This window comes from Mustela putorius, unplaced genomic scaffold, assembly GCF_011764305.1.
Source record: "Mustela putorius furo isolate JIRA1106 unplaced genomic scaffold, ASM1176430v1.1 tig00003853_pilon_pilon_pilon, whole genome shotgun sequence".
NCBI classification, from domain to species: Eukaryota; Metazoa; Chordata; class Mammalia; order Carnivora; family Mustelidae; genus Mustela; species Mustela putorius.
The window spans coordinates 17,340,748-17,366,513 of NW_025422005.1; the positions used below are offsets into that span (position 1 = coordinate 17,340,748).

At 51.9% G+C, this 25,766-nt stretch overlaps 1 protein-coding gene across 4 annotated transcripts in view; it reads right to left on the bottom strand.

The window, feature by feature from the left end:
- Window positions 1-3,674: 3,674 nt before the first annotated feature.
- Window positions 3,675-25,766, bottom strand: part of MYOM3 (myomesin 3) — a 46,630-nt gene continuing 24,538 nt past the window's right edge. For all 4 annotated transcript variants that reach the window (XM_004741177.3, XM_045063955.1, XM_004741176.3 and 1 more), the window contains 21 exons: window positions 24,102-24,223; window positions 23,540-23,727; window positions 23,166-23,292; window positions 21,987-22,165; window positions 19,264-19,378; window positions 18,162-18,318; window positions 17,374-17,483; window positions 15,633-15,677; window positions 15,044-15,180; window positions 13,097-13,241; window positions 12,895-12,954; window positions 12,448-12,515; window positions 11,295-11,405; window positions 9,504-9,591; window positions 8,951-8,989; window positions 8,609-8,717; window positions 7,317-7,480; window positions 7,058-7,094; window positions 6,855-6,877; window positions 6,058-6,113; window positions 3,675-5,056 (listed from right to left, as the gene is read on the bottom strand). In XM_004741177.3, the coding sequence (XP_004741234.1) occupies window positions 4,766-5,056; window positions 6,058-6,113; window positions 6,855-6,877; window positions 7,058-7,094; window positions 7,317-7,480; window positions 8,609-8,717; window positions 8,951-8,989; window positions 9,504-9,591; window positions 11,295-11,405; window positions 12,448-12,515; window positions 12,895-12,954; window positions 13,097-13,241; window positions 15,044-15,180; window positions 15,633-15,677; window positions 17,374-17,483; window positions 18,162-18,318; window positions 19,264-19,378; window positions 21,987-22,165; window positions 23,166-23,292; window positions 23,540-23,727; window positions 24,102-24,223 (2,371 nt within the window). In that variant the 3' untranslated portion in view covers window positions 3,675-4,765. The remainder of the gene's footprint in view (window positions 5,057-6,057; window positions 6,114-6,854; window positions 6,878-7,057; window positions 7,095-7,316; window positions 7,481-8,608; window positions 8,718-8,950; window positions 8,990-9,503; window positions 9,592-11,294; window positions 11,406-12,447; window positions 12,516-12,894; window positions 12,955-13,096; window positions 13,242-15,043; window positions 15,181-15,632; window positions 15,678-17,373; window positions 17,484-18,161; window positions 18,319-19,263; window positions 19,379-21,986; window positions 22,166-23,165; window positions 23,293-23,539; window positions 23,728-24,101; window positions 24,224-25,766) is intronic.

A 25,766-nucleotide genomic window follows, 5' to 3' on the forward strand; every position in this document is an offset into this window, starting at 1 on the left:
GAACAAATTCTTATTATTTGATGGCATATGAAAAGTCCAGAAGGTAAAATTATAAGAGTTCCCAACTCTGTTAAGATCAGCAGGAAATAACCCAAAAAATGTTAACAGGTGGTGTGTGAATTGGGAATGCTTTCAGCTCTAAGGAACTGAAAATCTGACTTATAGTGCCTTAAATACAGAGGGGTTTAGTTTTCTCTGATAAGTTGTCTAGAGGTTTGAGGGAGTGCCATTGGCAGCTTGGTGATATTAGGTATGGCATCTCGCAATGCTGTTTTCTTTATGATCACAAGATGATTGCCTCAGCTCCAGGCATCATGTCCACATCTGAGATAGGAAGGAAGAAGAGGAGTAGCACGGTGCTCTAGGTACCTCTAGAGCCTACCGAGGTGCCCCAGCAGATTTCTGCTTAAGTCTCTGACCAGAATTGGGTCCTGTGGCTGTCTCCATCTACAGGGGAGCCTGGAAAAGGGAATATTTAGCCTCCCAGTTTCCAGAGTAGAGGCTGCAGCAGGGAAGGAGTAGGAATATCTGTTATGTTAGTTAATAAACAATGTCTTCTACTCTGCTTATTTCTGGGTGGTGGGCTTATGAACATTTTTGCTTTTCTTCTTGGTTCTTTTCTGTGTTGTCCAATATATCTGCAACCCACATTTATAATTTCTATAATTGAAAAAAGATATTTCCATTCTTGCAAGCACAGATACAACAGTTATTCTTTTAGAAATTCCTTGTGAAGTTGGGGGCTTCTGTCTCTGGAAGCATCTGTATTGTCATCAGTCACAAATGTGCAGAAACAAGTGCTGAACTCTGTGGGAGCCAGACTGACTCATCTGTCTTCCCCCCGCCCCTGCCCCCACTTAGGCACTGTGCTAGTTCCTTGGACAACCTCCCTTTACCCAATTCTCACAACAGCCACCTTTTCCAGAAGAGATACAGGAAGGTTGCATAATTAAGTCACACACAGAATAAAGCAAAGCCAAGTCTGTGCTGGTGGCACCAACTTTAATTTTGTATATTCCTTCCATGCAGCAAGCTCAGTAAAGATTGTGTTGAATGAATGCAGAGTAGATGAGTCATTTGGATGTACAATTTTTTTTTTTGGATGTAATGGATTTCATAAAAATTTCTAAAAACTATGCTCCTCAAAGAATACCACTAAATAAATGACTATCCAAGCTACAGACAGGAAAATATATTTTGCGAAACATCATACAGATGGGTATGCAATTTTTTAAAACTACAGCTATTACTTGATAATGATTTCTTGTAGTGTATCTGTGTTAGCACTAATTTTAATCAGTGCGATCGAAAAATAACAGACTGTGCTAGATTGCCTGCAAGAAAAGAACTCAGCTCTCTTGTCTGTGTCTAATATCCTTGACTAATATCTGGATAAAAAAAGCTTACTATGACTCCAGATGAATGGTAGTAGAACTGCCTGTACCCACCGAGCTTGATGAATCATCAAGATTTTGCTAACTTTTTCATTTATCTCCCTCACTTCTACTTAAAAAAAAAAAAGAAAGAAAGAAAGAAAAGAAATCCCCCAAACCAAAGAAACCCAATAAACTGGAGTATTTTAAAGCAAGCCCAGAGACTGATTTCATCATGAACATTTCTGTAATTGGAATAAAAAGGCTTTTGAGTGGCCTCGTGTTTCTTTCTTTAGATCTGCTCACATAGGAAGCAGTGACGTGCGTGTGGGCCGGCTCCATGACCTGAAAGAGGCCCAGGAGTGGAGGGCACGTTCCTTCCAGGCTCTGCAATTTGTTTTGCTCCCAACCCAGGGCCCTTCTTTGCTGAAACTCCTCTGGCCTCAAGATTTATCCTTTTTTTTTTTTTCAAATGCTCTAAGTAAAAACTATCTGGCTTCCTCTAGCTAGAGACATCTGGGGAGTGTTACTTCTGAAAGTATTTTTGGCATGAAAACGTCACCCAAGTTGCTGGAAGTGATTTGGAAATTTTAAGGTATTGAAAACATCTGACTAGTGTGGTAGCTAAGGCCGAGTGGCTAGAGGTTAATTATTACACTGGCTGGTCATTTCCCATTAGGATTCTTGCTCCCTGTGCTGTGTGTTTCTTCTTAGGTCTTAAGGCTTTAGGTCAAGGATTCTCCCCAGGCTGGTACGCGGAAAGTGACAGAACAGGTACCTGTAGGAGACGAGTGGCTTGGGGGTCTGATAAAGGGGGGAAGGCACTGCCATTGTTCCCCTAACCCTGCCTGGCTCCCTGGAAGTCCAGCATGTTGGGAGATCCACAGAGGGATCCTGGGGAATGCTTGGCTCCTGTGTTCACTGATGGGCTCCACCAGATAAGAGATGCAAGGTTCTGCCTCTCTGAGTCCCACACAAGGTACCGGGGATCAGGCTAGACCAGCTGAGATGTTTCCCAGGATGAACCATTATAAGAAGAACACAAGGAGCGAGTGGGAATTGCAGCTAAGGAGGAAGCACTGGGGTCCAGCAAGCAGGTGCTGAGAATAGCCTAGGCCGGGGGATGGGGGGGCAGGAGGCCATTGGGGGCAGGAGGCTGGGAAGGGGAGAAGAAGGCAAAGGTGAAGTCCAGTGGTTTGGACATTGCTTGGGGGTGGCGTGGTAGAGCAAAACATCCTCTGAACCAGGACCCAGGGATTCTTGTTCTTATCTTGACTCTGCCACTTACCATTTGGGCACTCAACAACTCAGTGATGCTGTTGCATTTGATCAGAGGAGAATGCTGCCTAACCTTTGAAGTGTTGTATGCACGTGACCATCATGACCTCTGCCTACCTGCTCCTTGGGTGGAGACAATCTCGTGGAGGAGATGCGAAAGTGCTTTGTGTTACAATGAAGTACATACATGAGCACATGAGCCTCATGGGAATTAGCAGGAAGAGCACGGTTACTGTGCTTCCTGATTTCTTGGAAATGTGTGCCATTCTGCAGTGACTCATGAAAGAAGCCACATCTTCTCTGAGATGCCAAGTACAAGAGTGGGGCAGGGGCTTGGATACAGCCTTCTTTTTCACCAGTTAGGAGATGAGCAAAGCAAAAGAGAGTGAGGTTCGGGGAGGTAATAAAACTCTTAGGTCAGCTAGAAGGGCCTTCAGAAATCATCTTTCAGCCTTCTTGTTTTATAGATGGGAGTGAGCCGCAGAGAAAGGAAAAGAATTGCCTAAGAGCACACAGCGAGGTGTGGCTTCAACCCTAGGCATGTGTGTTTTCCAGATCTGCACCATTCCCATGCTTGTTCCCAGTCAGGGACAGTCATGTTCCCCCAACACCCTTTGCTGAACAGCAGGTCTGGCTCCCCCAGGCAGCCTGGAATGGGAGCCGCGGGGCATGTAAGTTAACCTGCCACGCTGCCCTCATGTGTAGTGGGCACATGGAGGAGGCATTCATTTCATCCTCGAGGTTAGAAGCCATTTTAGAAATCAGAGGCGGGGGTTATCTCCTGGTGGTGGGAGTATTGATGATTTTTATTTTATCCTTTATAATGTTCAGGATTTTCCAAAATATTACAACAAACATTTATAATTTTATAAACCCCACTCCCTCCAAATCTTATTATTTTTTAAAAAGATTTTATTTATTTATTTGATAGAGATAACAAGTAGGCAGAGGCAGGCAGAGAGAAGGAGGGAGAAGCAGGCTCCCACCGAGCAGAGAGCCTGACGTGGGGCTTGATCCCAGGACCCTGGGATCATGACCTGAGCCAAAGTCAGAGGCTTAACCCACTGAGCCACCCAGGCGCCCCGTCCCTCCAAATCTTATTTTGAAAAAGAAGGAAGTGGGACGGCTGTGACATGCCCCAGGTCTGGATTGAGGTCCGCTGGGCAAGGCCAACCATATCTGTCACACCAGTATCTGCTCCCCGAGCTGGGAGACGTCCTGAAGTCGTCTACCTCTCCAGCCTGGCACACAAGGCCAGCCAGGTAGCATCTCCCCACCTCCCGAAATGTCCTCCTCCCAACACCACTGCCAAACTGAACTCGTTCATCAGGGTCCAACACAGTTCTGCTAGGTCCGTGAAGGTGTTTTAAAGCCCTCCCTCCCCCGCTGGGACGAGCATCTTTCTCCCTCCTCTGACCACTAGTGGCACTTTCTTTGGATCCATTTTGTCGTCCTTATCTGCCTTGTCCTGGAGTCTTTTGTACCCAGGTCTGTCTCTCCTGCTGGGCTGAAGCCTCGAGGGTTGGGCCTGCATATCATCTTTCTTTCTGCTTCCACGGATCTCCCCAGCCTGACACTGGGGCTCAGATCAATGTTTGCTGAACTGCAGCGAATTGAAAATATGGCCACCCAGTGGTTTACAGCAGGGCTCCTCACCCTCAGTGCCCCTGCCCTTTGGGGTCCGATAATCCTATGTGATGGGGAGCTATGGTTTAGTAGCGTCCTTGGCCTCTACCTACCCAATGCTAGCAGACACCCCCGGTTGTGACAAGGACATGGCTAAATGTCCCCCCGGAAGACAAAGCGCCTCCTGTTGAGCACCCCTGGATATGGTTGATACAGGGTGTTTCAGAAACAACCCCTTGGGTAGGAATTCCCAGATGAGAAAGGCCAAGGCTCATGTAAAGTTTGGATGGAGAGTCTTGCCCATCCCACAACCCCGAGACCCCCCAGAACCCCGGTAATGTCTTTAATTCTGCGCTTTGGCATGCCCACTCCACTCTCACCTCCCCCACCCCCCTGTCCTGGGTTCCACCCTGTCCCCTTCCCCACTGCTGGCCCCGTGGCCTGTGCCAGGCTGTGACCTACTGGTTGACCCCGCTGGTCCACGCAGACTAGACCACAGGTGGAACCTCGGCCTGCACTCTCTTCTCCAGCACCTTGGCCTCCTCCCCGTGCTTGAACACGCTGATGGTGACCTGCCCCGTCTCAGAACCATACTTATTCTTGACGAAGACACCGTAGCGCCCACTGTCCTCACTGCTGACCCTTTCGATGGTGATGGTGACCTCCGAACCCCTCACTTCCATGCGGTAGCGGTCAAGGAAGGTGACAGGCTGGTCATTCTTCAGCCAAGAGATTTCAGGGGTGGGGTCTCCCGAGATGACACAGGTCAGGCACAGGGTCTGTTAGAAAGGACAGGAAGGGAATGCTCCATCTCACCTCCTTATAATCATACTTGGCATTCACCTTCACTCCCCCAGACAGCTCCCAGTACAGGTTGTTCCTGGTGATAAATTTATTATGTGAGTTCTATTATAGCCCATAAAAGGATAACATTAAAGGGAGAGACGTTTTATTTTAATCCCACATCCTCCATCCTCAAGATTTCTACAGGAATGCTTACTAGTTAGAATTTCCATCATTACCCTAGCAATCATCTGTCCCACACGGGCCTGAATTTTGCTTTATTGCTTTTTGTCGCATATATGCCGTTATGATTTTACCATGCAAATAAGACTATATTGCTTTAGTAAGAAGATTTATGAACGGGGTTTGAAAATTCTCAAACAAGCTCGAACACAGAGCACTACAGTGTAAGGGTCAAACACGCTCTGGAGCTGGGCACTGGCAGACTGACTCTCAGCTCTGTCCCTTCAAGCTGTGTGACCCTAGGAAAGTCTCTTGACCTCTCTGGGTCTCAGTTTGTTCCCCTATAAAGAGTGACTAATGGTAGTACTAATATTGTATTTCCTGTGGCCACCTTGATGATTAAACAGACTACAGTATGTACACACACAGGGAGCAGTGTCTGGTACAAAGTAAGCACCACAGAGACATGATCGATCATTTTCTAGAACACAAGGCTTGCATACTTTCAGGTCAAGAGGGGCTTTTAGGAATCATGTAGTAGAACTCCTATGGGAATGGAAAAGGAAGTTCATAGACAGAAGTCTGTGATGCCCAGGGCCACCTGGAGAGGTGGGGCGAACACCCCCACAGGCCTGACACTAGGCTCAGTGTTTCCTCGTGACCAACAAGGTATGGTCACTCGGCCGGACTCCGGAGAGCCGGCTCTTTCCGCCCTTGAATCCATGGTGCTACTTTGTGCCATGATCTCTGATGGGTACAGAACAGTGGGAGCACAGGGTGGGCCGGCCGGCCACGGGCTAGGGTCGCTCAGTACCTTGTCTTCCATGATGGTGGCTACATCTGGCAGGCCCCTCACCACTTTGGCACGATCTGGAAGGGAAAAGAGAGACTCCAGTGATGAATGGTTTCCTGCCAGCTGCTTCCCAGAATCAGGTTCCACAGAGCTAGGGTTTATTTTTAAGCCACGTTTTCTTTTCTCCCTTTTCATCATTTTGGGTGGAAATCTTTAAATTTGCATTACGTGTTTCCTTGCCTTTCCCAACAGAAGACGGGGGACATACTGCGCTTGCGGTATGGACTTGAAGTGATCCTGGTAATGAATGGTACCTGGAGGGGACAGGGAGGTGCTCCTGCCCTCAAGAGTGGGGAAGGAGGAACTGGCTGGGGACACGTGATGAAGCTCAAGTAGGTGGATTTGGCGGGGGCGTTCCTATTGCTCGGCGGCCAAGCCACGTCCCTCTGGGGTTGGGCCTGTGTCCCAGACCAGGTGAGGCCTCAGTGTCCGCACCGGTCAGAACCAGCTTCAGCTCCGAGGCTGTCCCTTCCCCAGGCCTCATCCAGAGAGCCCGCCCAGCCTCATTTCTGTCTGTGCGGGCCTTTCAGGCCCCTGCTGCTGCCCTTGACCTTGTCCATGAGCCTGCTTGGTCCACACCCACCATCTCCCTGATCCTTGGACCCTTATCCATCCATCATCTGCTGTTGGGCTGCTGCTGCCCATGGCTGCACAGACCCCATGGGGGACCGGGACTTTAGAAGCCTGCCGGGAGGTAAACTCATGGGAAGGTGCCCCAAACCCAGACACGGAAACACCAGAAATATGAGAGGACTTACTCTTCTCAATGATGGCCAAGGCTCTGAAAAACAGAAATGGGTAAGAGGTTTGAGTTCCATTTGTGAAAGATCAGGCCCGCCCCGGGCAGGGGTGAGGGGGTGACGAGGGAAAGGTGGAGCTGGCCCAGGCTCCCAGGAGGGGGTCCTGTACCCACCTCATGCCATACCCTCAGGGGCCTATGATTCACCCAAAGGGTACTTACTTCAGTCTCTGGTGCTCAGCCAATGCATCATCAAAAGCTGCCAGAAGGAAAGAGGGGGAGGGGAGGGGAGCGTCAACCCCTCAGCCCCTGTGACCTACAGGAACAGGGCTTCGTGCTCACTGTTCCTCCGCTGCCCTCCCCGTCCTGTGTTCTCTCAGGGCAGTGCCTGGACTGGATGGAGAGACAGGAGTCCCCTTCCCTGCAAAGACTAGGATTCTCTAAATGGGTTTCTCTGCAGACAGATAGGTGGCTGGCTCACCTTGTCCCGAGAGATCCGCTGAGAGTTGCCGGGTGTCCTTCCCTGCGGCTATCTCCAGGGTGTATTTGCCTTTGTCTGAGTCTTTCGGGTCCAGGATGTGGAGCCAGATCTCATCCAGGGTGGTTCCAGCCCTTATCCGGTCACCGCTCTCCAGGCGCTTTTCTCTGAGTATGAGGACAAAGAAATGTGTGACTTGGCTCAGCTCATCATGCTGGCTGGCTGTGGGGCTATAGGCACTCCCTGTCCCAAACCCCTCTCCTGGGGTTTTGTTTCCAGATCTGTGAGCTGGTCAACCATCCATCCATCCTTCCATCATTCATTCGTTGGCTCATTCATTTGTTTGTTCAGCAAATCTGTGGCACATCAGGTAAGTTCCCGTGCTGAGTCTACCTGTGACACGTCCTTCAGGCTCCCGGGTCAGTGCCTACCACCTCCCCCACCCTTGGGGGTCACTTCCCCATCTCTTCCTTCTCATCAGCTTAAACCCTTCCAGCATTTCTTTGAACAATCATCCTTCCCCAGTCCTTAAAAACCATAGAAACTCCCTTCTGTCTTTACTGAAACATCATTCCTAGAGACACTTGGTCCACGTCTTCAGTGTTGGGTCACAGAGGTGACGCCTCTGGTCGCCTCTGGTCTTGGTCACTAGGCTCAGTAACTCTAGTTGGGAAAGGAGCCCTTGGCTTTGGCTCTCACTCATTTGACAAACTTGACCAAGTCAGTCTAGCCTTCTCCATAGGGCAGGTGCCGTGATGTCTGCTCTGCGAGGCTGAGGCATGCAAATGACAAGCAGCCCTGGGAAAAGATGCTCTCAAGCTGTCTGTGCTCACTTAGCTCCTGGCTGAGTCTCTATGGATTACTTATCCATCCTGCCTTCAAGCCCTGACACTCAGTCAGTCGTCAGCCCCACAGGTCCCTCTGCCTGCACCTCTCCCCTCAGCCTGGCTGCCTGAGTTGCCTGGGGCTGAAAGACCCATAGGAGCACCGTGACTCCCCTGACCATCTGGTCTTCCTTTCCTCCCCCAGTTCCCAGATGCTGCTTTTAGATAATCATCCTTCTGTGGTCACGGATGTTCAGGAGAAATGGTTTTACCACCAGGGTTCTGACCTTTGCTGGGGAACCTCCCTTCTCTACCTTTAATTGCTGTTCCCTATCCCCGACTCCCTCTGCGGACAGCACGACTGGTGGGAGACCCTGTGTCTGCCAACCCCTTGGGACTGGGCTCGGGGGCAGATGCCCCCTGTCCTTCCCCACCCTCTACCCCCTGGCCTGCAGGGAAAGGTCAACTTACTTGTGGAACCAGGTGGTTTTCATATACTCGATGTCAAAGTACTTGACCTTACTGAAGATCCGGATCCCCTCCTCGGTCCCTTGGATCTTCAGTGGGGTCGCAGAGAGGGCTGGGGAGGCAAAGGAAAAGGCCAAGGTCCTTTGGGCAGAGCATGCTGGGGCCAGCCAGCTCAGCCCTGCTCTGGGGGTGTGGTGGTGGGGGGAATGTGGCATTGCGAGGAGGCAGGGATTCTTTGAGGTTGGAAACAAAACCCAGGCCCGGTAGCCCAGGCTGGCTGGAGGGGCCCTGGAAGCTGTCTGCCTCAGGACAGGGCTAGCGAAGCAGGGAGTGGGGCTTGCTTACCACCAATCCTGCCCAGCTCAGTGAAGATGGCATCCAGGGCTGGAGGAAGATGGAGAGAATGGTCAGCTGATGTAGGGACCTCCCAGGGATGTGCCTGGGGTGGGTATGTCCCTGGGAAAAGCTGGTGGAACCATGAAGAGCTCAGCACACAGGGGGCACAGCAGGATGACTCCCATGGCTTGGGGGTGGAGGGGGTCTGGGGCACTCACTGATTGATGGGGCAGGGGGCACCATGGAGGGAGGACAAATGGGCCAGGCTGACCATTTTCTTGAGGCTGGGCCAACCAGCCTGATGAGGAGAGTCTGGGGCCCAGTGTGGGGCGGGGGAGTGAACTCTGGCTTTGGCTCACTGTGGTATACTACAGAGAACGAGGGCGTCGGTGTCGCAGACCAGGCCCCTGCCACTGACCAGCTGTGCAGACTTGGGCAGGTCACTTAGGCTTTCTGTTCCCTCCAAGTGATATGGGGATCCCATAAATTTGACCCCACATCTTCTGAGTCCGTGTGATTCCCTGGGTCCCCGTGGCCCATGTCTAACCTCGCCAACTCCTACCTTCCCCTGTGAGGTCCAGAATCGTGTCATCCTCCCCTCGGTCATCAGAAACCGTTGCTCTATAAATTCCCTTGTCCTCTTTGGACAGCTGGAAAGAAAGATGAGAGATTTCATGGTGTCAGCATGGGTTCTGGAAGGAGTACCAACCAGCCTGGACTCCGGGCCTGCTCCTAACTCTGTATGATCTCAGGCAAAATTCCCCCCTTTCTCCTCTCTGGGCCTCAGTTTACCCATTTGGAATGCGTGATTGCTGAGGCTCCTTCTAGCTCCAGAGCTCTTTGAATCCAGGTTTGGGTCGTCTCTGGGCCTCGGGGTGGGGATGAGGGGGAACTGAGGGGAGAAGCAGACACCCCACATGTGGAGTCACAGGCCGCTGCGCCAACCGGAGCATATGATGAGCTCTCCTTGCAGTCACCTGAGCTGGACTCCTCCCTGGGGGTCCCTGGATGGAGGGACCCGGGGACCCCTCTGCCCTTATCCAATAGGAAGTGTGTTATCTTTGGCCCAGGACAAGGGCATCCCCAAATGAAGTCTGAACTACCCCTCGGCCCAGCAAGAACTTGGGTTGGACTTTGAAGCCTCTCCTTCAGGCCTTGGGAAGTGCTCTGTTTCCCTGTCCCCTTCAGGGGGCCCTCCCACCTTGACCGTCTCTACATAGTATGTTTTGAGGCAGAATCCAAGGCAGAGATAGCTCTTAACCTGGGGACAGAAGGGCTGAGCCCCACTAGCCTTCTCTTATGTCTCCTCACCCTTTCCCCAGGGAAGGTTCCAAAGTCCCAGCAGAACCTGGGGGGAGAATGACTGGAGTGACTTCTGAGCCCGCTCTTTAGCCTTGTGTCTTGGTGTGTAAACCCTCGGGGCCTCCATTTACTCATCTGTAGAATGGGGGCATCATCCTTGCCTGGCTATGCACTGTAGTTGCTGTGCGGATCAAAGGAGGTAACCCTTGGAAAGCCAGAAAGTTCTGTGCCAGCTGGACAGACTGTGAGAACAAGCCTCAGTTGCTAGGAAGCACCTACTTGTTGATCATCTCTGTTCAAGGAGCATGTACTGTGGTGACAAAGGCCAAGTCCTGGCTGGGATTTGGGGGGAAAGACCCTGAAATCATTATTTCCTTCCTAGTCAGCAAACCTGTATGTGCTCCAGTCCTCCTGGACACCCTGTGAGGCCACAGAAACCAGCAGCGGGGCAGAAAAGCATGGAATGTTTGAGAAGAAGCCTTGTGCTTCTACTGTAACCAGGCCACCCTCCTCTGGAGGCCAGGAGGAGATCGTGGGCTGGAGAATGGGCCTCCAGCCCTGCTTTGCTCTGCCCAGCCCTGCCCCACAGAGAGAGCCTTCCTGTCCCGAATCCCCAACTGTTGACTGAGGTAGGACCAAACCTTTGAGAGACAGCATTCCTTCTGACCCAATTAATGTTCTAGATGAAAACCAAGGTCACAGAACGACAGTGACCAGCCCCAGGCCACATAGTGGCAGGCCCAGAAATGGAATCCAAATGAAAGGAAAAATCAGTATTACTGTTTCTGACTTTATTTGAAATTTTGCTATTTCTTCCACCATGGGCTTTTTTTTTTTTTTTTTTTTTTGCATTAATTTTGATTAAAAAAAAAAATACTGCCTGAAATATTAACTTGATTACTGAGTTTTCAGTGCCCCCCCCTTACATTTTGTGCTTCAGGTGAGCGCCCCACTTGCCTCCCCCTGGCCCTGCTCCTGACTCTGCCTGCTGCTCTGGGTGCTGCCAGGGGGGGTATGAGCCCTGAAGTGGGAGCTGTACTTTTTTTTTTACCTCCTCGATGCACAGAGTTCCCACTCCAGTCTCTGGGTCGTACTGACCATCCGGTGTCTCTCTCTTCTGGAAGAACCACTGGAAGCGGGTTTCCTTCTTGGTGTTGGTCGCCTGAGGGGCAGTCCATGAAGAGGGCGATCCATGAAGAGAGACTCCCTCATGTTTTCTCACATTTTTAAGTAAAAATGCACCAGCTCTTTTTTTTCCTCCCACAAACCTGACTCTCTCCCACCTCCATACTCACTCTTAGCTGATTCCTTCCTAGATCTCAGCTAGCCCTTCCTCACACCGTATCTCCTCTGCTGGTTCCACATTCTGGATTTTCACTAATGGTGTTCCCTCTACCTTTTGCTCACTTCCCTACTCCATTTGTCCTTGTAAGTCCCGATGCATCTTAAGAAAGCAAGGAAGATGTCACCTCCTCCAAGAGGCCTTCCTTGAAGCACCCCAGAGTGCCTCAATCATGATTAACTGATTTCTTGCACGTGCCTGCATCACAGCAGGAGACATGCTGTTTTCTAAGGATCCTGCCTCAGACCCCTGGGCTCCGAGAGACCCAAGGAGACCCCACTTCTTCATCTTTGTATGTCCAGGGCCTTGGGGAGTGCTTGGGGATTCCCGGAGCACACTCTCCAGCCGTCTGTAGAGGCTGCAGAGTGCTGAGAAGGAGCCCCAGCTTTGTCGCGTTAAAACCATGCTCTAGACTCTTCCCGCTTGGGTGTGGTCTTGAGCTCTTTCTCTACTTGTTTTCGGATCCATGCCCATCTCACAGACGATCGTGAGGCGGATGAATTCCGAGCACTGGGTCTGGGAAGGCTACTAATAAACGTCAGGGAATCCCCCTCAATCTATGGACCCCTCACCTTTCCCAGAGGCCCACGCCCCACAGCACCCCTTGCCCGAGCAGTCAGGAGATCTGGCTGGAGGCTGATCCAAACCACACTAATTCGGCTCCGTGGGCTCTTGCGGGGGTGGGGGGCGTAAATTTTGTTTCCCAGTTAAATGTAGTCTCCCTGGGGCTACTTCTCCTCCGGGTCAGCCAAGCACAGAAACTCTGGAAAGTGGGCAAGGACAGCCACCAGGACGAGCCATACGCGCCCCGCCCTGGGCCAGGGGGCGGGGCTGGAGGCGGGGGCGGGGGGCGGGGATTTGCCTTGCAGGTCAGCAGCACTTGGCAGTCCTCGGTGACCTTCCACTGCAAGGGCTCCACGAAATGCGGACCTGGGAGCGCAGAACAAACATGCCCACCGTCAGGGCGCCACCTGGTGGCCAGGTGGGGGGGCAGCCGGCGGTGGGGTTGGGCAGCTAGTGATTACAGGCCCCTCAGACTCGGCCCCCACCATGGCAGGGACTGCGGCGACGCAAGGGGGGTGCGTAGGGCGCGACATTTACGGAGGTGTTACTCTCAGGGTTGGATCGACTCTCGGGGGTGTCGCTCTCTGTTTTGTTCTTGCACGGGGACAGAAGTGGATTGCATTGCAGTGGCTCCCTCTGGGACCCGGCGGAGCTGAGGGATGGATTAGCCGACCTGCCCCGCACCCAGCAGATCCCCAGCACGGAACACTGGCCTCTTTTGAACTCCCCTACCAGCAATTCTTACCCTGTTTTCTCTTCCAGTCTCTTCTCTGAGCCTCTGCTTTCCTCAGAAGTTTGTCAAAATCTGTGAACACAGAGGAGCGAACTAGCCTGAGTGGGAGGCGCGCAGGTCCGGAGAGGGGCAGCGGGAGGGACAGAAGACCCCAGGCCAGAGAGCAGAGGGCTGAGGTCTGGCGTGTGGGGGTTGGGCAGTGGGCGTGGCTGACCGTCATCCACCAGCGCCAGGGTGATCTGGTTTTTGGCTTTTCCATCCTGGAGCTGGGCGGTGTACGACCCTTTGTCATCCTCCGACAGGTTCTGGATGATCACTTCCACCAGGCCCTTCTCTCGGACAAAATTGATTTTGCGGTTCTGGGGAGAATAAACCCGGAGAATCTTTTTTGCCCTTTTCCTGTCCCAGGGGATTTGTGCTGTGGGGCACAAATCAGAGTGTACTTGGACTTGGGGGGTGGTATGTGCGGAGCGACAAGCCTTCTGAGGCCGGGGCAGGGTCCTGGGAACAACTGTGGGGCCTAGCAGGCACAGGAAAGAGTCTTGGGTGCTTGAGTTAATTGCAATAAATAATAAACCCCTGCCCCCCACAGTGCCACATTCTCTACTTCTTTCTACAAATCCCCCTAAACGAATGAAGGATAATGTGAAAAATGCCTGTGAACTTGCTCCCCAGAATTAACACTCACATTTTGTTGTGTTCTAACAGTTTTAAAAAATTTTATTTTCCACATTTAGGATTGTATTCCCTCTGGATTTATTTGTATGTAGGATTTAAGGGAGGCAGCTAGGTTTATTTTATTCTTCTGTAGGGACAACCAGTAGTCCCAATGCTGTGCATGGCAGACCTCAGACTTGGTCACACATCCTCTACCATGTGCCAAGGTCATGATTAATCTTTATGCAGAACTTTTGGATCAGTATTCTCATTTGCTTCTTCTGATTCTGGGACAAACCCACAACCCACTATCATTGTACAGATACAGAAACTGAGGCACAAAGAGGTGAAGGGCACACAGCCCACAGGAGGTGAGTAGGAGTCCTGAGCTCCTTTTTCTCTTAAGAACCAGTGCCCCTCTCTGTAACGCATATCCTCTGATGGTAACTTTGCCACCCAGAGATGGAATGTGCAAGTAACCAGATGTCATGATTGACTCTCTCCTGAAATCAAAATCGCCATGCTTGTAAAAACATGATTGATTATGGGCAGTTCATGGCTCAATCTAATACAACCTACACACATGATTTCCACCCCCCCCCCCGGAAAGCAATGTAATACCACAACTGTCAAATGAAGAAGAAATAAAAGCCAAATAAAATGTATTTCAATAGTAGCTGCTCAGACATAATCTCACTCATGTGCACTGCTTTATAATGAACTGGTTTGAATGTAAGGGAAGTTAAGTAAAGCAAGAAGGTCAAAGTGATTTTTAGGAGAAGTAGAGGAAAATGAATGAAAAAGCATAAGTAAAGTGGCTTATAGGGAAAAGTCTCTGTTCGGTGTATATTAAAACTGTGCAGGAGCACCTGGGTGGCTCAGTCAATTGAGCGTCTACCTTCCACTCAGGTCATGATCTCAGGGTCCTGGAATCGAGCCCCCCCTCGGGCTCCCTGCTCAGCGGGGAGTCATCTTCTCTCTCTCCCTCTGCCCCTTCCCACAGATTGTGCTCTCTCTCTCAGGTAAAAAATAAAATGTACTCGCTCTCTCTCCCTCTCTCTCTCTGACAAATAAATAAATAAAATCTTTAAAAAAAAATAAAAAAAATAAAATAAAATATTTAAAAAACCCGCAAACTAAAAGCAGAAGTTCTTTGTATTTATATTACCAGATTAGGGTCTAGGCTTGGATAATCATGAGCATGAATGTAGGTTTTTAATCTTAAGAATGTCTGGTAGGACATTCAAAAGTTGTGTGTCGGGGGGCATGCGGATTCTTTATTTGTGGGAGAGTCCCTTGCATTGGCGGGCATCTAGCCAGGAGCCTCCCCCACCACCAAAAGCCAGGTGTCCCCACCCTCACGCCATCCCTAGGACCGCAAAAGCATGTGGCTGTTTCTGAAATGTCCACTAGGGGGCGGTGCTGGGCTGTGGCGAACCACCGCCCCTAGAGGCCACGTCCCGCGCAGCGGAACTTCCCACAAGCAGTCTGAACCCCCAGTTACCGGCGAGCTGAAGATCTCCTTCTCATTGAAGATGAGATGCAGCTCAGCGGCCGGAGATAATTTTTCTACTTCCAGCCACAGCCGCACCTCTCCTTGTTCAAGGATGTCGACGTTCCAGCCCGAGATGAGCTTGATCGCTGGGAGGCAGAGGACACGGAGGGGGTGGGTGGGGGACCGGTCTCCCCTCCGCACTCCCCACCAGCCCCACCTGGAGCACACCCTGGGCATTTAAAGGGCAAAGTGCCTGAGGCATCTGAAGGCCATGCAGCTCATTCATGTTGCACTGATTTATAATGACTTGGTTTGAATTTAAGAGAAGTAAAGCAAGAAGATCAAAAGCTATTTTACACAAGAAGAACGGGGAAGTAGAGGTTTAAATAATCCAAAATCAACTAAGGGGCCAGTGATAATGATTATAAAGAGAGGAAACCCAGTCAGCGCCCTGCCGCCCACGCCTTTCCCTCTCAGGGGGGAGGGGAGGCCCCTAACCCTCCAACCCCATGACTCTCCCATCCTCTGCCCCTCAGCTAGGTTCTGGCTCTCAGCCCCATTCAGCTCTGCTCCGGAGACCCCAGTGGGCCCAGCTTACTTGGGTTTCTGATCTCATGGCTCAACTTCTTCAGCTTGCCCAACTCTGGGACAGGAAGGATCAAGGGGGGAAAAAAACAAACAAGACAAAAACACAGAGAATGAAATGCCTGGGCAGTGGGGTCCATGTGGGTCATCCCAAGAGACTCCCCCCCCTCCCCCGCATCCCGGAGTCACTTGCTACACAGGGGGTGATGGTGAGCGCTGTGGGTCTTGGCCCTCAGGCACTGACCGGGATCGGGGATGTTGCTGTAGGACACCCTGAGATCAAGGGCCACCTCCTCCAAGAAGTGGGTGCCCACCAGGGCCAGGCACCACATTACCTCACTTGTCCTCACACAATGCTGTGGGGCAAGCGCTATTGTCTACCACCATCCCCACTCCAGGCTCACTGGTTCCTGAGCCCCAACGCTCACCCACTGTACTCTGCTGTCCCATCTTGGAGGGCCTGGCCCCCACCCTGAGCACTTCAGTCTACAAGCCTCTAGAGCAGCTTGGTGGCGTGCTGTCTCTTCGCTTACTGCCTCTGTGGGTTAGGTTTGTAGATTTGTCTCTTCTGCTAAGCTGAGCTCTGGACCTCCGGGAGTGTCTGCACATGGCACATAGTAGGTGCTCAATAAATATGTGTTGATGGGGGCTCAGCCATTAAGCGTCTGCCTTGGGCTCGAGTCATGATCCCACAGTACTGGGATTGAGCCCCAGTATCAGGCTCCTTGCTTGGCAGGAAGCCTCCTCCTCCCTCTCCCACTCCCCCTGCTTGTGTTCCCTCTCTCACTGTGTGTCTCTCTCTCTCTGCCAAGTAAATAAATAAAATCTTAAAAAATATATGTGTTGATAGAAGAATTGGCAAGGGTAGAGCCCATACTTCATTTTCCCTTATAAACCCCAGAGTCCTTAGTATGAGTCTGGACTCGTGGCAAGTGAAAACAAAATAAAACAAAACCCAAAAGGTATCCTGTGTGTGGACGGCTTTGGTGTGCCTAGAACATTGTGTTTGAGTAACAAAACTCCCCTTATAGATGAGCAAACTGATGTCCAGAGAGGTGACGTGACTTGCTCAGGATAAGAAAGCCAGAGAACGATGGAACTGGAATTGGACCCTGAGCCTATCTGGCTTCTGCTGCTTCACAGAGTCAGAGGGTCCCCTAAGCAATCAGCAGGGAAGGCCCTGGGTGGTCCCCCAGTGACTCTGGAGACAGCAGAGCGTGAGTCTCATCAGTGCTCAGCACTGGTTTCGGTTCTGCTTAAATCATCAAACGTGGATGACCCTTGGGTTGCAGCATCTACTCTCCGGTTTGCCACAGTCCACACCGCTCCCCGTTGTCATCCTCGCTGCGCAGACCAGCTACCATCTGCAATTTATCCTGATACTGCACTGTTATACTTCTCGGGCTCCAAGAGAAGGGGAAAGGATCCTGGTACCCTTGCTTTTATCGGAAGTAGAAAAAGGAAGGAGAGACCTGAAGGACGTGAACTCCACCAAGCGGGGACTTTTGACTGTTGCGCCCCCCCCCCCGCCCCCGGTGTACTGCCCAGTGCCTAGGACAGTATCTGGCTTAGGGTAGTGCTCAATGAATCCTGGGTAACTGCCTGGCTGGCTGAACGGGTGGGTGAGGGCCTACTTCTCTGGAAATCACTGCTTTATTAATTTTTGTTGCTTCTCGCCGGGCTCTGGGGCCATTTGCGTCTAGGACTCTCAATCAAAGCCTCTCTGGGGAGGGGTAGTAGAACAGAGGCATTACCTTCCTCTGTCAGTGTGTGGCTGGCTGAGATGTCTTCATCAGCATCGGTGACCATGACGGAGTAGGTGCCCAAGTCCTCAAGGCCAGGGTCTTTCAGGATGACCTTGGATCTGGCAGACAGAGGAGAGTAGAGCCTCAGTGAGGCGCCTTGTGCACTGGAGGCCTGGGAGCCGGGGGCCCTGCACCCGAGCCACAGATCCGGCCATGCTAGGCGGCAGGGATGGTTGCCTCCTTGCGTCCCCATGGGGAGCCCGACCCAGGGCAGCTCTGGCTTGGCTCCTTCAGTGGCCCTGTGAGCCAGGCTCTCTTCTTACTGGCTGCACTGCCCAGTCTCTCCCCCTAAACCCCCAGGACTCCAGTCATTGTCTGGACAGGGCTGAAGCCAGAGCGGCTGAGGTTGGGGGAGTGAGACACGGGGCAGCTGACCTCTGGTCCCAGGCCCCTTCTTCTACAGATGAGAGTGCTGGGCCTAGACAACTTTCAGGAGCAAGTCACCATGTGCAAGTGCCCAGGCTAGAAACCAAGGGCTTTGAGCTTCCCTAGAAACACAGGTGCAAAGGCACACAGCATTCCTTGCAGAAGGAGAATCGCTAGCGAATGTTGTTCTTTCTGCCCTTAAATCCACTGTCCCCTCCTTGTTCCCTCAGGTGGTACGTGGCATCCTTGGTGAGGGACCGGGCAGCCCCTGGCAGGTGCGTTATCTGTGAGTCCTGCCAGGTGGTCTCACCCATGAGCTTCTGCAGACTCACCTGCGGACCAGTTAGACCATCCTCTCTCCCCTCACTTACTTGTTAGCCTTCTCCTCGATCTTGACCCTCTGGGGGTCTGGTGGGCCCTTGTAGTCCTTGGACCACTGAAACTCTGCTGAGTCAGGGGCCTCGGGAGCTTCGAAAGCCAAGTAGATAAGGCCTTCTTCATCCACACCAACCTTGATCTCTGGGGCATCTGAGGGCAGGATTCAAGGGTGGGGGCCAGGAGATATTTAGAAGTGACAAACCAGGTCATACACCTTCCATGGCTGCCCATGGCGCTTGAATAAAATACTAATGCCCGTCCCCTTGCCATGGTCTCCAAGGCCTTGTGATCCTCCTCAGGGATGCCCTCCCTGATTGCTCTGGCTAAAGTAAGCCGCACCCCGCCACACCACCCTGTTCATTTCCTTTTTAGCACTTACTAGCCTCTTAGATCATCACTTTCACGTCATTATTTCTCTGCTTCCTGTCCATCCTGCCTCTCCCCCAAGCTTGAGCAGGCCCCTTGCTTTCTCGTCACTGCTGTGTCCCCAGTACAATGTGGATGTCCCCCAAGATTGGTTGAATGAGTGAATAAGTAAAAGAATGGAAAGAGAATGTGCTTTATAGTTTGCAGAGTTGAGTGATTCTGTCATGGACCAGCTGTGTGACTAGATCACTCAAATTCAGAGCTACAAAAAAAATCAGTTCTAAGGTCAGGGCGATGATCCCTCACGCAGGGGCTTGTGGGGAGGGCCAGGGCCGTGTGAGGATCTGCCTTAGCACCTGGTGTGTGTGGTAGGAGAGGACCTCAGGAGTTGTGACTGCAAGAGAGACAAAGCCTCATGGGGCATCTGGAATGCAGCTGGGTATTATTTTAAACATTGAGGAAGAGCTGTGTGAATTTATGAATACGTATGAAAGAAAGGAGAAAGAAGTGCTCATATCTTGGGATCCCAGAGAAAGAAATGGGAGTGGGGCATGGGGCAGAAACAGGCAGGAAGGAAAGTCAGAGCTGGGTGACATGTGGCAGGGGGTAGTGGGACGGGGTCCCCTCCTGCTATAGATCCTTGTGCTCCTCCCGACCCTCCTCTGACCTCCACCCATCCTAGGTGGCACAGCCCGGCCCTATGGGGCTAGCACCTCTGCCCGTTCCTACCTGGCTTGTCTTCCAGACGTATGGGGTCGGTGGGCATGGATGGTTGTCCCAGACCTGCCGAATTCACGGCCTGAACTTGGAACACGTAACTCTTCCCCTGCTGCAAGTCAGAGATCTGGGGGAGGTGGAGGGGTGGGCAAGCGTGAGCACAGAGGACAAAGAAGACCAGACCTTTCTTCAGCCTTGGCCATGGGCTGAAGGGAGCCTTTTCCTCCTGGGACTCAGCAGGGTGCAGGCTGCCCCGGCGTGCACTCCCTGGACCCAGGTCCCAGTCCGTAGTGGGTCCCTGCATGGGGATTGCCTCCCACCCCCGTGGGCCCTGGAATTCTGCCCGCTCAACTCATCACCTGCCTCTCCACAAGGAGACTCTCCCCCTTCCTGTGCCCCAACTCTCCTCCATCCATCACCCCAGAGAGAAGCCGGGGGACCATCTCTGGCATCTTTTTCTGGAGCCCTATACATCTAATCAGTGAGTTCACATTTTATTTTCCTAACATGTCTTGAACGTGACTTCTCTCCGTGGCCCAGCCATGGCCCCGATCGAGGCTTCATTTCTCCTCACCTGATTAGTCCAGCAGTTTCCTAAATGCTGTCCCTGACTCTAGGCCCTTCTTCCCAGTCAGCCTTTCCTTCTGCCAATTTTTCTAAGACGCCGGTCTGTGTTGAAACCTCTCAGTGGCCTTCAGGGTAAAGTTCAGATTTTGTAGTTTAGTCCCTGAAGTCTTCCTAACCAGGCCTTAGCCTCCTGTGTCCTTCCTCTCTGGGGGTCCCCTTTACTCCATGGCTCCCTCCAGGTGCCCGTGTTCATCTCCTGTTTCCCCTTTCGTAGCTCCCTGCCTTTGCCCTGGCCGAGCCCTCTCCCTGGAATGCCCTCCCTTCTTTCTCGGTCTAGCCAACGCCAACTTGTCTTGGCCCGCTCAGCTCAGGCAGATCCGAGGATTCCAGGAAGGGTATCTTATCTTCCTCCATGGAACTCCCAGAATCCCGCTGGACCCCCTCAGTGGTACAGTGCACAGTCTGGTAATTGCCTGTTACCCTAAAGACCAAGATTTATTTAACTCTTTCTGTCTAAGACCTGGTTCCAGGCCAGGCGCTCAGTTGGTGTCAAGAAGCATTTACTACATGACCGAGTGAATGCCGGTCAACGACCCGCACTGCAGAAATGGGCCAAGTAACCAAGGCTCACCCAGCCCTGGCCTGGGCTAACCGATGTGGGAGGCAGAGGGGCCGTCCATCTCACAGGGCTCTCTCGGACCAGCTGCCCCGGGGCTGGCTGATTTAACCACAGGGAGCCTGGCCCCATGGGGCAGAAACCACAGAGTCTCAGAGCATCCCCCTGGCTAAGGCTTGTTTTCCCTGCTTCTGTTTTAGGTGGGTTTACTGTTATTTTTTTGAAATGAAAGGTTCCCCCCCCCAGTATAAAAGACACACACAATTGTTGGGAAAATATTAAAGCAATAAACAACATAAAAAGAAGGGTTATTGCCTCCCTGGCAGTCCCCTTCCCCAGAGATGGCCAGAAATAACAATTTTGTAAAGATCCGTTTAGACATTGAAATGCACATAAGCCGTGAGAAGCGTGGAGTGCACACTGTTTGTTAGTGTGGTCTTGAAAACCCCTCACCCTCCCGCTCGCTGGAAAAACACCTCATCGAAGTGAGCTGGAGAAGACATTTCTCCTTTCCCTAGAGCTCCAGAAAACAAAATCCAGTCCACATCACAGAACTGTCGCCCCTGTTCCTCAAACACAGGGGGGCCGTGAGTCAGGCTGGCTGCAGAGCTGGGCTCTGGGTGTGCTGCAGATGGGGTGGAGGGGGTGGGTGCGCGGGCGGGGCGGCGTCCCCACCCCCTCCCCCAACCCCGAACCCGGAAGTCGGGATTCTCACTGATGGTCTAAAGTGATTTGCGTCCTCTAGGAACACTGCGATCCACACTTATTTTGTTTTCTGGCATGGGCAATTTCTGGGAGTTAGTAGAAGTTAAAGCGACCATCGACCATCGCAGGTGAATAACACCGATGACTCTGCTAAATTTCTTATTTTATCCCAAGAGTTGAGAGTTTCTCATGTAAATTAAGAAATAGCTATCTGCGTAGATGTTTGTTAATGTATGAAATATAGATGTAGTATGTTTTCTAATGTGAGTAGCCTACTTGTATTCTGATTTTTTTCTTAGCCACCTATGATGGATATATTTTCATGTCAAAACATACCTGCAGGGCCAACCCATTGTCCTTAAAATACCATAGTCTTGATACTACTGAGCACAGGATTCCGTCTGAAGGATACACTGATTTATTTAAGCGAAGCCCCTACAGATGGACATTTAAATTGTTTCCAACTTTTACCTTGATAAATAATACTGCAGTGAGTATCTTTGCCCTTAGATCTTTGCCCATTTGCTTAATTCTTTCCCTACAGTCTAATCCCAGAAGCAGAATTCCTTGCTCAAGGGAGATGCATGTCCAGTGCTGACCTACCTGGCTGATGGGAGTTTAGGGAGGAGTCTGCCCAGCCTGGAGCAGGTTAAGACAAGCAGCCATCCAGCCAGCCCGACTGTCAACTTACTGTGTGACCCTGGGTGGGGCCCTTCCCCTCTCTGGTCCTCCGCTGACATTAAGTGAGGGCAGTGATCTCTGAGGGTGATCTCACTCTGATCCTGCCATGTCCAGTGGCAGGGAAGGCTCAGGGTGGAGTTTAGGGGGTGAAGGGGCAGGGACTCACCCTCAGATGGGTGCCAGAGATGAGGTCTGGGGTGACCGGCTTCCATTCTTCAGAGCCTTCCTCTTGGACACTGATGCTGTAGCCCGTGACCGGCCCAGCCCCAGTGTATAGTGGGGGCTCCCACTTTAGCATCAGGGAGGTGGCCCGCACCTCGAACGCCTGCACATCATACGGGGGGCCTGTGGGAGATGGGGCAGAGGAGGAGTGGGCCAGCCAGAGAGGTGGGCAGCGAGCTGGGTGGTCAGTCTCCAACCCTTGTCAGTCTGTCAGTTACAGCCGGGCCGGGAAGTGCCTGTTCTGGGCACGGCAGGGACCTGGCAGGTCTTGGTTTCATGACAAAGCTTGGTCTTAATCTGGGCCTGAGACAGGGTTAACTCTTCAAAACAGGCCCAGCCTCACTTTTTCTAAAGTATCCTTGATCTTCCCTATCCCAGGGGGCCATAATCCTTCTAACACCTTTGCTTTCTCAGTGATCAGTGTAGGGCAAAGATGTGACCTCTCCGGGGTTCGTGCCCCAGCTCCACCTTCTCAGGCTATGGGGACTCTGGACAAGTTATTCGGCCCCTATGTTTCTGTCTCCTCATCTGCAAAGTAGGGATAATAATAGTTCTTAAAATCCAGTGCTGTTATGAGCATTGATGGCAAAACTTGTGGAATCTGTGGTACATGGTAAGTACCCAACAAGTATCAATTGTTCATAATTATTGTCTCAGGCATCCCACATACTAATGATCTGCCCTTCATTTGCAAAAACCAGCAAGAGCTGAACAGAATGATGGAAGGTTGTGATCCTTCCTTCCTAGGGAGGAGGTGAGGGCTCATTTGGGGAAAAGCTAACGGGGTTGTGGGAGTGGTGTGCAGGGTGAGGGTCGCCCTAGCGGTGTGCCCTTGGGGTTTGACATTGGTCTGTGGCCAGAGCAAGAGCTCTGATGGCATGTTGAGCTAGGGGATAATTATTGGTGAGGATACAGAGCCAGTAGATGGCCAAGGTCACGGGTCCTCTAAGGCGCGGTTAAGGCTGTCTGTGTCAGAGGTTATGGGGTCTCTTGGTGGAAAGGGCCAGTGGTCTGAAGTCTGGGACCAACAGAAAGCTCAATGGTGCTCATCTCACTGGTTGGACTTGGGGTGGAGGGTGGGGCAGGGGCAGGTCCTGGACTTCGGCATCTTTGGACCTCTCACCTGGTTGGGGCATCGTCCACTCTTTGCACTCAAACAGGCTACTGGGTGCCGACAGCTCGCCAACCCCTGCCCAGTTTGCTGCCCGGGCACGGAACTCATAGAAGTGGCCTTCACGAAGGTTACTGACCTTGAAGAACAGAGACAGATGGTGAAAACCAGGGCTGGGACCAAAGGGGAAAGAGGTACGGTGGCAGGGGAGACATCAGAGCAGGAGGTTCAGGGGGCCTTAAACGAGGTCAGTTATGTGACTTTGCACTTGAGAATTAGCCAGATTATCAGGCTCAGGGAACCTGAGGCCTCTCTTGGCTTTAGGACCTCCAATAGTGACCTCTGGTCTCCACCTGCCCAGGCCAGTGGCCCCATTCCGGGCTTACCTTGCAGACCCGGGTGGGGATGGGCTGCTGGTTGACTGGGTGCCAGTCCAGCTCCTCTGAGTCATGCTGGTCCAGGAAGTAGCCCAGGATCTTGCCACCTCCACAACGTTTGGGGGGCTTCCACCCAATGACCATATCATTCTTCCCACAGTTCAGGAGCATGAAATCATATGGTGCAGATGGTGTGGCTGTGGGGAGGAAGTAGGTGAGGACTGCTGCTTCCTGGGGGTGGCCGGATGGGGCAGGGGGTCCCCAGGGAGCCCACTTTGCTCAGGTGGGCACTGGATTTGCCAGGGGCATTTGCTGGTAACCTTGACTCTGCTCCCTACAGGACACCTGGGTCCAGAGCTGGTCAGATATCGTCCTATGATCTCAGGCCATTGTCCTTTCTCCCCAAAGGAAAGGGGGAGGTCAGGATCTGCTCTAGATCCCCTCAGAAGACATACGGTCCCTTGGTCTCTGGGTTACACCCTCCAAGATGTGATCTATAAGCCCCTGCTCTCTGCCCAGCCCAGGGCTTCCCCCAAGAGACTTGTAGGCTGCACCTGCCCTTCAGACTTACCCAGAGCCTGCTTGACCCTGATGGGGTCAGTGGCGGGTGAGCTCTCGCCTACCCCAGCCTCGCTGACTGATCTGATGCAAAACTCGTACTCCTTCCCCGTCCTTAGCCCGGGAACTGTAAACCTGGAAGAGACATGGGCGAGCTTTCAGGGAAGGCCAAACAGGTTGCAGACATCCCTGAACTTTCTAGAACAACTTGTGGGATAAGTGGCCCCTAGCAGTGGGATTTAAGGGTTTGCGACTAGCTCTTACCTAAAGATATTGGCCCTTGCCCTCACAGTGGTGTCCGCACTCTAGACAGTGATGTTCTTAAGATTTGAAAGGCTGGAGGAAGGTAATCAAAAGGTACAAACTTCCAGCTCTAAGAGAAATCAGTACTCGAGGTGTCATACACACCACAGCAACCATAGTTAACCCCATTGTGTGATATACGAGAAAGCTGTTAGAGAGTAGATCCTAAAAGTCTTCATTACAAGGAGAAATCATCTCTTTCTTTAAAAAAAAAAAAAAAAAGGAGAGATTTTATTTATTAATTTGAAAGAGGGACCCTTGGGTGGCTCAGTTGGTTAAGCATCTGCCTTCGGCTCAGGTCATGATCCCAGGGTCCTGGGAAAGAGGCCCGCATCAGGCTCCCTGCTCAGCTCTCTCTGGCATATAAATAAATAAAATCATTTTTAAAAATCTAATTTGAGAGAGAGTGAACAAGAGAAAAAATACAAGTGGGGTGAGGGGCAGAGGGAGAAGCAAGCTCCCCACTGAGCAGGGAGCCCGAGGCAGGAATTGATCCCAGGACCCTGGGATCACAACCTGAGCGGGAGGCAGACACTTAACCAACTGAGCCACCTGTATGTCCCTCTTTCTTTCTTTTCTTTTTATTGTATCTATATGAGATGACCGACGTTGACTAAGCCTCTGGTGGTCATTATTTCGTAATATCTGTAAATCAGACCATCATGTTCTCCACCTTGAACTCACACAGTCATGGCCCAGGGAGCCAACCCCAGACCTGTGCCACCTGGCGCATCTCCAGGACTTGGGCTTCGTCCCTGAAACACGACAGTGTCCCTTATTCCGAGTGCTGTGATTCTACAGCCTGGTGTCCTTTCCAAGCCCCCCAAGGAGAACTGTCAACCAGAGACCTACATCCAGATACGTTCTGGTTTAAAGAAAAATATCCCCATCCTGTCCCTTCTTGATGAAACCCAAATGGCAGACCCCTTTCTCTCTTTTCCCTTACCAACAGCGTCCTGCAGCAAATCTGGCCCTACAGGGAGCTTCTCCCAGCCAGGCATCCCTGACGAGACCCGAGGACCGAAATCAAGTGCTGATGGCTGACAGAGAAACCAGTTCCCTGCTCGGGGACACGCACTCCAATGGGGAACATGCCTCAGTAAGACAGACGGAGCACCAAGTGGACAAGGCTCAGGGAGGACCTGAACGAGTGAGGCCAGAAGGTGACGATGACAGCACACATGCACACATCTAGCCACGGCGCCCCCTGTCATCTACGGAAACTCGGGCCTTCGTCATAACACCCCTGTTTTGGACATGAGGATGAAGATGAATGTTGGAATGTTGGGGGGGGGAATCTCGAGGGATCAAACTGTCCCATTTCTTCATTTTACAGGTGGGGAGGGAGGGCCTCCCCCAGAAGGAAAGAGGCGAG